This window comes from Charadrius vociferus, unplaced genomic scaffold, assembly GCF_000708025.1.
Source record: "Charadrius vociferus isolate BGI_N301 unplaced genomic scaffold, ASM70802v2 scaffold676, whole genome shotgun sequence".
Lineage (NCBI taxonomy): Eukaryota > Metazoa > Chordata > Aves > Charadriiformes > Charadriidae > Charadrius > Charadrius vociferus.
In genome coordinates, this window is record NW_009648661.1 from 657537 (window position 1) to 670159 (window position 12623).

The 12623-nt window shown below is 41.0% G+C and overlaps 1 protein-coding gene across 1 annotated transcript in view; it reads left to right on the top strand.

Moving 5' to 3' along the window:
- DCK (deoxycytidine kinase) overlaps nt 1-10397 on the top strand; it is a 14808-nt gene extending 4411 nt beyond the window's left edge. Inside the window, exons 4-9 of the mRNA XM_009886498.1 lie at nt 1540-1658; nt 3770-3963; nt 4752-4899; nt 6380-6495; nt 6965-7064; nt 10008-10397. Of these exons, the coding sequence (XP_009884800.1) occupies nt 1540-1658; nt 3770-3963; nt 4752-4899; nt 6380-6495; nt 6965-7064; nt 10008-10034 (704 nt within the window). The 3' untranslated portion in view covers nt 10035-10397. The remainder of the gene's footprint in view (nt 1-1539; nt 1659-3769; nt 3964-4751; nt 4900-6379; nt 6496-6964; nt 7065-10007) is intronic.
- The last annotated feature ends 2226 nt before the right edge of the window (nt 10398-12623 follow it).

Here is a 12623-nt window from a genome sequence, read left to right on the forward strand (position 1 = left end):
GGCCGCCGCCCGCCCCGGCGTTCCCTCCCGTTTGTCCCCGCTTTCAGTCAGGGCGGGAGGCGGGAGGGAGGCAGACGGGCTGTGCGGTGCGAGGGAGACCAGTAGTAAAGCGGCGGAGGTGCTGAGGGAATGGAGCACCTCTGTTGCGAGGAGAGGCTGAAAGACCCGGCGGGGGGTGGGTGGGAGAGGAGAAGGCTGAGAGGGGATCTCCTCAACGCTTATCCATATCTAAAGGTGCGTGTGGAGAGGATGGGGTTAGACCCCTTCCAGTGGTGCCCAGCGACAGCACACGGGGCAACGGGCACAAACTGGAACAGGGGGAATTCCATCTCAACAAGAGGAGAAACGTCTTTCCTGTGAGGGTGGCAGAGCACTGGCACGGGTTGCCCAGAGAGGCTCTGGAGTCGCCTTCTCCGGAGATAACCCAAACCTGCCTGGGCGCGTTCCTGTCCAACCTGCTCGGGGTGCCCCCGCTCTGGCAGCGGCGTGGACTGGGTGACCTCCAGAGGTCCCTTCCAACCCTCCCCAGTCTGGGATTGTGTCAATAACTTCAGAAACTTTACCCTCACGCCGCAGGAATTAACGCTATAAAAATGATGAGATCTGGGAGGCGGGGGGAAAAGCTTCCTATTACGCTTTTCAACCTACCTTTTTGCACTCAATGCCTGGATGAGACTTGTCCCACATCTCTCCTGATTGTAGTGTAAAACACCTGTGTAAACGCGGGCTGTCAGGTGAAACTCATCATGTAATTAACAAGAGAAGCCTGCTTAACTGTGGTAAAGAGCAGGAAAAGTTCTGGGCTGTTCCTAGTGAGATATTCTCCTTTGGGTTTGTTTTCTGTGGTTTTTTGTTTTATTAGGGTGGGTGGGTCGTTTTTTTTTTTTTTGGCAAGAAGCTGTGCTTAAAATGGAGGATAGGAGTTGGCGGGATGTCTGTTTCCCGATACGTACGTTCGTGGTTGATACGTTGATAACTTCTCTCAGTTTTTTTCTTTTTTTGATTGGTGGCAGATTGCTGACTTCTGTGCCGTAGGAATTAACTAGTAATGGATCTTTCTATCTACATTTGAGAAACCATCCTTTCTGTTTTGTTTCCTTTGTCATTGCTTGCTTTTGGTTTGTTTTTTTTTTTTTTTTTTTTTTCCTTCTTAATGCAACTTAGGAAGACGGCAACTTTGTGCCTGAGACTGGACCACTAAGTATCTTCAAAAAAAATGTAACACTTGGTGTTCTAATTGCAGCTGTCACTTTCTAGAATTTAGATAATTGATGTGGGCTGAGACTTTTTGTCAGCATGGATTTTTTTGGTTAAATTTGGTATTGGTGTTGTGTGGTATAAAATAATAAAGAAATGTTGCTCATTTAATTGATAATCTGTGGTACGCAATGGTGTCTGATTGACGCTTGTCATGAACTCAAAAGTACATGGGTGTGGGAGAATCATTTATGGGACTTGAGACCAGAGTTGTGTAGTACTTAAATGATGACACTATTGATGTTTTTTGACTGCCATTTTTCGTGAATGCTTTTCCCACAGCTGCAGGGAAATCGACATTTGTGAATATTCTCAAACAAGCTGATGAGGAATGGGAAGTTGTTCCTGAGCCTGTAGCTAGATGGTGCAACGTTCAGCAAAACCCTGAAGAGGATTGCGAGGTATGGTGAAAGAAACTAAGATGAAAGTTTTAATATAAAAAAAACCCACCTCAAAACTCAACCAGTCAAATCTTCTTCTAATTTCAGAAAAACAATATATCTGATAGACTTGGTATTTTAGAAAATATATGCGATAGCAACTTTTCTGCTGATTCTTAGTGTAATATTTGAGTTCCTGTTTTCCAGTCTGCTCTGTGTATTATGGAATAAATGTTATTCAATATCAAGATGCAAATTATAAAAGCAGTAAAAGCCTGTTCTTTTTTATGCGTAAGAGCAAGGGAGGGAAAAAAGTTAGACAGAAGTTACTTGTAGCTACTGTGAACTAACCAGGTGAGAGCAGAGGGTTGCCCTGGTGTCCTGGAAGGCATCCTCCAAAATGTCTAGGAAATAATGAAGTACTGCTGAATTGTTTATAGTGGTGTTTTTTTCTCTCAGCTACCTGTAATTCTGTTGGCAATCCAGCTGCTACCTAGGGGCCAAAGTCATCGCTGTGTAGACAGCTTTTGATGAACTGTAAAAGGCTTTTCTTACGTAGATCTGGCAAAAGTACAATGTGTTTTGTTAACTAAATGTAAACTTTTAACGGAGGCGTGTTGTTCCTAACTTTTCTTCAGCTACATTTTTTTTGGAGCTAGACAGAGCCTTTGCCTATTTTTTCTGTCTTCCTTCCCTTTTCTGAGAGCAGTTATCAGCATTAAAGGTCTTGATTATTGCTTTTTTAATATAGTTTAATACCAAAAAGTAGACTTTAACTTTTCCATCTTGGAGAAAGCTGGTGCTTGCATTATCCCACAGTACGAGGGGGAAAAAAAAATAAATAGAAAGTTCATTTTTACGTGTGTGTGTGTGTGTGCATTGAAAGAGGTGTGTCTTCCTGCATTTGTAGTTGTTAGTTCTCGTGAAAGTTGCACCTGAAATACTTCAGTTAGCTTAGCACTGTACTTTTTCATACCATGTTTTTCAAGGACACTGGAATCTTTTCTAGAGGATAGTTCTATATCTTTTATTTCTTACTGGTGAAACTGAGAAATAAGGGTCTTGTGACTTGTGAAAGGTCACTGTAGCTGCAGCTTCTCTATTGGATTACAGAGTAGAGGGGCATATCCTGGCTAGGGGAACCAAGCCGTGTCCTCTGTCCCTAACAGACTTCTGTCCTGTGCCACCTAGGACCCTTCCAAGCACTTGCTGGACTCGGTTGAAGCAGTAGGACAGCTCGGTGACTGCTGAAAGTGCGCGGCATGTAGCTACATCTTTTTGGAGGCTTGGAAAGCTCAGTTCTGTGGATATTGCTGTTTTGTGCTGCTTGGCCACAGTGTCAGAGCACGGTTCTGGGCATGTTTGGTTTACTAGTGTAGGTATGGTTGCAGGGAATTACAGATGAGGATGAAACCTGGAATTCCAGACTCGTAATTGCTATCAGCTAGGTGTTGAACTCTAGCTCTAAATTTTTGAAAATATGTCAATATTTGGATTTGCTGATAGTGTAGCAAAAAGATTCGGACGGAAGCAGTCACCTTTGGTAGGCTGTGTTTTCCAGTAAAACCGAGGCATGCAGCTTTCTGTTTCCATGAGCTTTACTGGCTGTCACGAGGTGTTTTATCTCCCTCGCGGGCTGAGGCAGGTCTTTGGCCTGGAGACTGTTCTGAACCTCCCAGGTAAAATGAGAGCATAATCATATCTTAGGATGCTGCATCAGCAGCTGTTAACATAGGAACTGTAATTAACAGAGGGAAAAACAAAACGAGTCGACTTTAAAGTCATCCTTGCCTGAGTAAAAGGAGCTTGGATTTTTCTACGATGTTGTTGACTTTTTGTACTGATAGTACATTGTTCTGTGATCGAAGCTTGTAATTAGTGCTCGAAGTGCTTTGGTTCTTGAGCATTTTGACACTGTAGGTTCTAGAGAGTTGCTGGTTCAGCTCAGTGCCATAGGAGGAATAACATTACTGGCATTTACGCCTTGTTTTACAAATAGGGTTGAGAGGTAAATCATGCAACTGTAAACCTGAAATAAAAGCTGAATGGCTTCTATGTAGTAGAGCAATTCTGGTTTACCTTAATTGTCCATTGCTTCAACTTAAAGGGTCACTGTGTGTGTTTAAAACCAGGAGCTGACTGCGTCGCAGAAGAGTGGTGGAAATGTGCTTCGGATGATGTATGAGAAGCCAGAGAGGTGGTCTTTCACTTTCCAGACATACGCGTGTCTCAGCAGGATCCGGGCTCAGCTCAGATCCCTTGATGGCAAACTCAGAGAGGCAGAGAATCCTGTGGTCTTCTTCGAGCGATCTGTCTACAGTGACAGGTATGTTGGACTGAAGTCCTTAAAGGGAAGATCAGAATTCTCCTAAGTAAAACGCACAAATACATAAGCAGACTGTGACTGAGTTTTGTACTGCCTTTTGGCATAATTTTGACACTGGTGAATCACAGTAACCTGAATAAGTGGTGTGTTATCTTTCTCTTGTTGGGTTTGACAGCGAAGTAAAATTACCAGTTTGAGGGTTTATAGTTTTGTTGTATAACCTTGATGAACTATGTGTAGTTTCTCATTCTTTTTGGGTAGGTTTTTTTAATCATTCGTGCGTGCACATTTCCTCTCAAAGACAAGAGGGGAGTAGGCATCAAGAAGAGTCAAGAGGGATTTTTTTGGTCAGTTAGTCTTGTTTTCTTTTATGCTTCTTGAAAGGGGACTAGCTATTTCATATTGCCGTACCCTGTGTTTTCAGATTCGGAAGGTTAGATTTGATAACTAAATCCCGTCAGGTAATCCTTAGGCGTTCACTGTGTTCTAATGTATTGTAAATAAATGATCACAGCGTACAAACCAGTGGTGGTTTGCAGATTGTTCCTGAACAGATACCTGAGCTGCAGATGCTACTGCTTGTTGTGGACGCTGTTCTGGGCAGCTGCCATGGACGGAGTTAGAGGATGGGGATACCAACAGTTTATTGCCAGTCCAAGCATAAATCAAAGAAGTTACAGAATTAGTATGCTCAGCTTCTTCTCGAGTTACTGTGTAGTACTCCAGGCAAACAAAGTGATAACTGTGTTCAAGCTTATTTTTTTTACCTAACTATTTTGTGTTCACAGATATATCTTTGCAGCTAATTTATACGAGTCGGATTGCATGAATGAAACTGAATGGACCATTTACCAAGACTGGCACGACTGGATGAATAAGCAGTTTGGTCAAAGCCTGGCGCTGGATGGGATCATTTATCTCAGAGCCACTCCTGAGGTGAGGAATAAAAATTGATGACCGCACGGAGAATGACAGTACACGTTTTGTGCCTACCCTGTGCAAGTTGATCTTTGTCTATGCTTCCATGGTATTTTATTTTTTTTTTTAAATGTAGGGTTTAACTATGATTCTACACCTTTCTTATGGTGAAAGAATAATATGGTTGCAGTCAAGTCCAGTTATGTCACAACTGTGTGTCATTGCATACCTCTGTATCTTTGTTTTAGGGATTGCTTTGAATGTCTCAGGCAAGCAAACAGTTGAGAAATTCTCCTGGAAACGTAATCTTTTCAAAATCTTGAACGACCCATATCTTTCACTGATTAGTATTCAGTTCAGATTGTAGTATTCCCCTGAAGACTCTAATACTTGTGTTATGACTAATACAGTCTGGAAGTACTTAAACAAAGAATGTTCTTTCAGAGGTAGCCTGTGTATTTTTTAAAAAAAAATACGATGATAATGATTTTCTTGTTAGAAAAACAGAATATAAGACGAGCAAAGCAGAAAATACCACTGGAACTGGGGAAAAAAAAAAAAGAAACTACAAAATAGCTATAGGAACACAGCTGTGATGGATATAACAATTTATAGTTAATGTCACAGCTGATTTGGGGGGGGGGTGTGAAGCCTTTTCAGCTGGAGCAACAGAGCTAAGCAGCTGACTGCACCTACTGCGTCTGAGGCTTTATGATGCTGCTTTGATCTTTGGCCATCTCATATTTTTTAAAAGGAGAGAACTACATAATGAATACATCTTTTGAGTCCAAAACCTACCTGAACAAGAGAAAAACATAAGAGTCTAAAAGAGCTCTAGTTGCACTAATTAACTTGAAGGTCACTTCCAACATTCCAAAAAAACAACTTTGTTATAAACAACTGTGTAATGTAACATGCTACAGTTTCTCTGAGGGCTTTTTTACTAGGCTTGCTGTTGAGGGCTTTTTTTTTTTTTCCTCTAAGTCAAGAATGTATATTTAAATTGCAAAAGACAGTAGTTTGAAACAGTTTTGATTGGCTTGTTGTTGAGGCTTTGGATGTGGTCGGGACAGGAACAAATGATTTACTACATCTGAAAACTGGATTCTGAAGAGCCAGAACTATATAATGAGATTTTGAAATGCCTGTCTCTGAAGTCAAATGGATATTTCTGTGCTCTTTTCATGCAATACACTGGTATCCCTTCTTTTAATAAAGAGCTTATTTGAGGCCTCTACTTGTAGTGGAGAAATAATGCGATACATTTCCTTGGGTCCTTTTTGATTTTGTGTGTAGTCTGTGGGCTCTATCAGCTGAATGTGCCATCGTGTTTCGTAAGATAGCAAGTTGAATATTCTTCTTTGGCCAAGAGTGGCATATTGAGCACAGTAGGAAGCGTTGGCAAAAAAAAACACTTCAGCAAACTAGAATTCCTCTGTAGGCCTGCAAACAAAAAAACCAAAACCAACCTATTTTTTTTAATACCTTTTGCCTTCAGAAATGCTTGAATAGGATTTACTTACGTGGAAGAGACGAAGAGCAAGAAATTCCCATTGAATATCTGGAGAAGCTTCACTACAAACACGAAAGTTGGCTTCAGCATAGGACACTGCGGTAGGGTTTGATTAATGGTTACTTAAAGATGGATGAATCTTTGTAAAGATGTTCCGTAATGCTTTCTCCACCAGTGAAACTGCAGCTTTTCCTACAGTATGTAAAGTTAAACTCCAGGAATATTTCTATCTATACTTCCTTAGTTGTAGTGGCTGTACAGCACGTTAATTATTGCGAGGGTGTGCAACGTGCCTTGTCTGCTCTTCAGAGCTCTATGTGAAGAGAACTAATTTCAATACACAGTTGAATCTAACTTTAAGTGCTGGGGGAACAGAACGTTCAAGAATCAATAATATATCCTAGGAGCCACGCTGTAAATTCAAGCTGCTTTATATTCAGAATTCACAGATGTATTTTCTATATGCAGTTCTCCTCATGGGATTCTTAACAGTGAAAATGCTGACTAAGACTTTAGTGATGTATACTGCTTTCAACCAGTAATAGTTTCTTTGTTCCTATCCCAATACAGAACGGATTTTGAATATCTACAGGAAATACCTATATTAACATTGGATGTTAACGAAGACTTCAAAGGCAAAAAGGACAGACATGATCACATGACTGAAAAGGTAAAATTGCACAAGCAAAACAAACTGATGATTTAGGTTTATTGCCAGCATGTCAAAACCAATTCAAGATATGTCGTGCATCTCCCAGTAGAGCATTCTTTGAAGTCAGAGCAGACTTAGAATCTGTGTTTCTTCATGCTATTTCCTACATAAATTTTCCTTTAGAAAAGAAAAATAAAGAAGAGGAAGGAAATATTCCAGGCTTGTTTGAGAAGACTTTCAGTCGTAGCTTTGTTTGCAAAAATAATTTCTAATTTACGTAATCCTCGAGTGTTTAAAAGAACTGTTATTTGGTACGTCCTGCCTCTAACATTGTGCAGGTGCCCGAAGAAATGTGATGGGGGTGGGAGAGGACGAGGGTGGCTGATGAGGGAGAGGGAACGAAGGCTACGCAGGTCTGAGTTGGATGTCTGGGGTAAAGTCTTCCTTATATGAGGTGTGAAAGCGTCAAACCTCGGGTGCTCGGCAATGAAAGAGTTCTGGTTCCAGGTACGCTGGAAATACAGTACAAAACCATTTCAATGGGAAATCGAAGGATGAGTTTACTGAACCTGTAGCCGAATTTTGATCCAAGGCAGTGAGCCAACGGCAAACCATCTTGAGTTTTGCAGATATTTCTAGCTAAATGAAAGAAGGTTTTCCTCTCTTCTGGTTAGCGTGTCGCAGCAAAGGGCAGTACAGCTACTGCAAATAGAGATCCTTTGCTCTAAAAACATATTGCACTGTATAATAATCCTTCTAAAATATTTAAGTGATGGAGTTAACATTCTGATAATGCGCAGTCTTCTAGCCTGCTGCAATGCTGCTTATTTTTAGTCTTGTTTATTAAATTGGCATTATGGTTGAAGTTTTTCCCTTCAGTTGTGTTTATTCAAGTGTTATTCAAAATTCTGCTCAAAAGCAGTGGCCTGAAACTTCAGGGAGTGCTTTTCAAATGTAGCTTTTTATTTTGTCCAGGAAGTAATGCTAAATATATATCTGAAGTATTTTTTAGTTTTATTTGAAGGCATGGAAAAAAATGCTTATTTGATATAAAAAGAATTCAAGTTGAGGTTTCTGTTTGCATGAAGAAGATGTAATCCTTAGCACAAAAAGGTGTAATGCATATTTTAAAGCTAGGCGAAACAATCAATGTTTTCACTGCTCAGGTGTCTGGTATTTGAATCGTGATGAGATTCAGCTGAGGACAATGACTTTTGAGTAGTTGCAATGAGTTGCAGACCTTAGCAACAGTATGTGCACATTTTTCCACTCCTTGGAAATAAATTGTTTACCTCACGAGAAAAGCAGCTTTGTTCTTTGATCTCAGTTTATCCACTGAGACGTAGAACTGTTCACCTGATTAATAGCAGCCTTCATCATATTTGCTCTTTTAAAGCTTGTTAATTGATGGAATGACCGGACGTGGCAGCTGCGGAGTGAATATGCTTCCCATCTGCACTGTGAGATAAGGCCGAACTCGGGCACCTAAAAGGGATTTCAGAGGAGTTTAGTGCTGTCTGGCTGTGGGTTATCCGGGAACAGCCTCAGCCCCGTGTTCACCTTATTTTTTGGCGTATCCAAAGTGGAGTCCCAGCATTGCTACGCTCTTTATGAGGCTGGGGGCTTTGGCCCCTGGTGTGCGCTGATGTCCAGCGGGGACTCAAAACCCGTACGCTTCCTTCTCCCCTTAGTTGCCATGCCCGCTTTCAAAGACCCGTCCTGAAACCGTGATCAGGTTCATCACACAGGATTACTGTTGCTACTTTCTCAAGTGGAGGGCAGCTTTCCTGTGATACCTTTCAACTCAGAGTATTGGCACAGTTGTGTGTCCCCTTCTCCACGTGAAGGGATTTGACCTCTTTTTTTCTTTTTCCACTTCTTTGAGCCGTGACCTAGGAAGGGAAGGGACACAGCTGGAGAATATGATCCAAGATCTGTTTCCATTTCAAAACAAGAATTCGGACAAAACGTTTACAGATGGCTTTGTGTACGACAGCCCCTGCCAAAAGAATAATACCATGTTCTCCAGCGAATTGGCGATTCCTTTCTATGCGGTAGTCTAGCTTGAGCTCCCAGTTCAGGCTCTATCACAGCGGAATTGCTCGGATGCTTGTGGAACTGAGAGATGGGAGTTGTGTGCCTAAGCCCTGGATTCCTTGGTTATTGTATCTGCTAGTTTGTTGGCTTTTAAAAAAGGCAACCTGGCCCTCACTGTCACCTCTTCCTAGCCCTGTGCTTATTTAAAGGGAAGGAGTCATGACTCTTCGTTTTGGAAAGGGGGAGTGGAGGGGGCACAACAAAAAAGGCACACGTATCTGTGGCAAGAAGCACCTTCTCAGCACGTTGTCTTCCTGCAGCCTTTGGTACCGACCTGAATTTGAGACGTTGTCTTAAGTGACCACGCTTATAAGAGTAATGCTAGCCTGCCGCTTGGCACGCTGCCTGTTTTCGATCCAGTCCTGGTATTGTTCTTCAGAATCAGATTTTTTTTTTAAGTACTATGGTTTTGCTAGGTTTTATTTGCCAACTTCAAACTCCAAGGAACGTACTAATTAGGTGCATTGGGTTGTTAGTTGACATTAAATATGAACGCTGTTCTGGTAGTGGGTGTGACTTGGTGTTTTCCAAATGACAGATGTTTTGAGGTGGTGATTATCTTCCTTGTGTTAAGGTTAGACCTGCCTTTAAGACAGTTCATTAGCGATGTATGGCTGTACTTTAGGATCAGGGGAGGAATGAGCATCATTGCAACGTGTCTCTCTCTGCGCCTGCTAAATTACAGGTACCATGGCTGAAAAAGTTCTCGGTGGACAAGAAATGGCATAGCCGAGCCTAAGATTGTTTTTCCCAGTTCCTGTAGGTTGTAGTAAAGCATAAAGCAATGGAAAGGTAAATGTAGTTGCTGAATATTTCTATTCATAAATACTTAGTTTGATTGACAATATTTGTTTCTTTTTGCAGGTCAAAGAATTTTTGAGCACCTTATAATCCTCTTTGAAGCGCGGGCAGAGTCAAACTGTTCCGAACATCTGTGCGATCAAAGTCTGAAGTACAGCTTCTGCTTTTATAGAAGGCCTCTGGAGAGGCAGGACTCAATCCTGTTGATTTAATTGTAAGGAACAAAGAAACGTTATGAATAGGGAAATTATTAAATAAATGAGTAGGTCTGTTGGGTATTATATTAAGTAACACAAATTCTGAAGATTCTAGAATTCTGAGAGTTCCCAAATGTTGCGCCTGTTTCTAATCAGACCAATAAGTTCTTCTGGAGTATTTTACTGTATTTTTTTTTTTTTTAATTTATTTTGTGCCCAGTAGCTATTTAATTTTCAAGAAGGTAGTGGGTTTTTTTAGTGGAATTGATTTGTAATGGCTGTCTCACTGTTCTGAGGAAGGCAAAAGTAAAACCCGTTTTTGCTGTTGAGGGAATTTTAATATAACCTGGAGTTTTATATTGTAAAGTATATAAAAATAAAAAAAGTCATCTGACAATTTTGATAGTTGAAGTTCTTCACAGAATACGCTGAATTAAAACAAATCCAAATATGGCTGAAATTTTGTAGATATCAGATTAGGTTTTATATCTGTTTTCATTGTGCACCGCAAGCTAGGATATTAAGAGGCTTTCTGCTCTTTAGCATGTTTGGTGGGTTCTTTTTTTCCCCACTCTTGCTGTTTTTTAAGCTCTTCATAAAACAGACCTGGTTTTGGTTGTTGGCAAGTCCTCTTTTTCCGTGGAGGAGTGTGTTTGCTTGATGGTTACCGTAAAAGGAAGAAGAAACTTTTGCAGATGGCCTCTCTCTGTAAATGACGTGTTTCTAAACCTTTCCTTAATCACGTTTTGGATGTCGGAGGTGGCTTCCTGCCTTTGTTCCAGCTTCTCCATTTGTTAACTGGGCCTTCTGGGTGCTTATACAAGATACGGCAACGTTTGACGTAGGCTGTCCTTTCTCATCTTCGTGCAGTAAGAAGGGGAGACCTTTGTGGAGTAGCTGCTGTTTTACTGATTCTTGTTTCATTAACTGAGCCACTTTTGTTTCAGGTGCAGAAAGTATAAAGTACACGGGGTACGCATCTCAAGTACTGTGTTTTATGAGCTGCTTTGTTCTGCTTTAAACACTTCCCAACGATTGCACAGTTGGCCTTTGAATGCAAAATTTGCTTGTAAAGCTTTTTATTGTCTACTGTGGTGCCTGTGTTACCTGCGAATTTGCGATGAAACTTCTTTTGTGGTTGGAATTGTGCTGGCGTTCTCTAACCGTTGACTGAAAAATAAAAGTGGTTGGAAAGTCGTCTTCAACGCTTGGTAGTGTTGGCTCACGTGTCTCATGAAAGAAATGATGTTGAAGGTTGCTGGTACGAGATACTGGAACAACGGATGAATTTCAGATGATGCATTCTCAGTGTATTTGGTGTCCGAGTTCTCAAGATTTCCGAAACACTGACTGGCTTCAGATTGTTTTCATGTATGGAAAAGGATTTTATGGGATAGAGATGTGATTATATAAAATACATCATATGCACGACTTAATGATCAGTAGAAGTGTTTTGTATAATATTTATGTTGTAATGGAATGTAGCAATAGTATGGCGGAAAATCTGGTTTGGGGCTTACAGTTTGCCTAGTAAAAGGAAAGATTTTTTAGATCTTTGCTCCAGAAACAAAGTGAGGTGGAATGGATGAAGATTCAGTTCAGATTTACTTGAAACGCATAGTAGAAGCTTTTAAAACATTCTTGGCAACAGTCTGAACAGTAACAACTTATTTTGACTAACAGTGCAATTATTCCTACAGTTTCAGCTGTCAAAATTGTGGATTTAATTACAGGAATTGGAATGACAGTGCTCATTGCAAGGAGTAAACAAGTCTGAGTTCTAATAAAGACTTCTTTTTCAACCCATCACAGAGCACGCAGAAATTCTGTGGCAGGTTATCTGCATCCCGTTCCAGAAAGCTTTACAAAATCTCTGTCTGCCAAGTTTGGGTTTGAAGGAGCAGAGTCACGACCAATTATTAGAATGTTTTTAATTGCTGTAGAGAAAAAAAAACCCGACAGAACCAAAACACACACCCCACACGCCCCCAAGCTTCTCAGGGCTTTGGAACTCGCTGCAGTTATGTGTATGTAGGACAGAGGCAGCGTAAAGAGAAGCGGAGATGTCCTTAGACTGTTCTGCCTGTGCGTCAGTTTAGACCTCACGGCTCTAACAGGACCTCAGACTTTCGCGTTTGTCAGTGTTCTTTTTCTTGCTTAAATCTGTTCCTAGGCTACCACAAAACAGGATTGTTGTGCTGGTTTTTCGCCAGTTAAAGATACGGAAGGTTTCTAGACGGATACCTACTCTTTGGCGATGCTGTTTTTTCAGTCTTTGAGTGGTGTGTCCCTTTCTCCTCCCTTGGGCGAGAGATACTTCGATGGAACTGGCTAGAAACGCTCGCTTGTTTCAGTCAAGTGTCATCACGGTCAGGAAACAAAATCGGTATGTGGATTTGGTTAAGTTTTTTCCAGTTAGAATACAGATTCAGCTATTGATTGGTAGTGTTTTAATTGCTGTGCAGGTACATGTGTGAGCGAT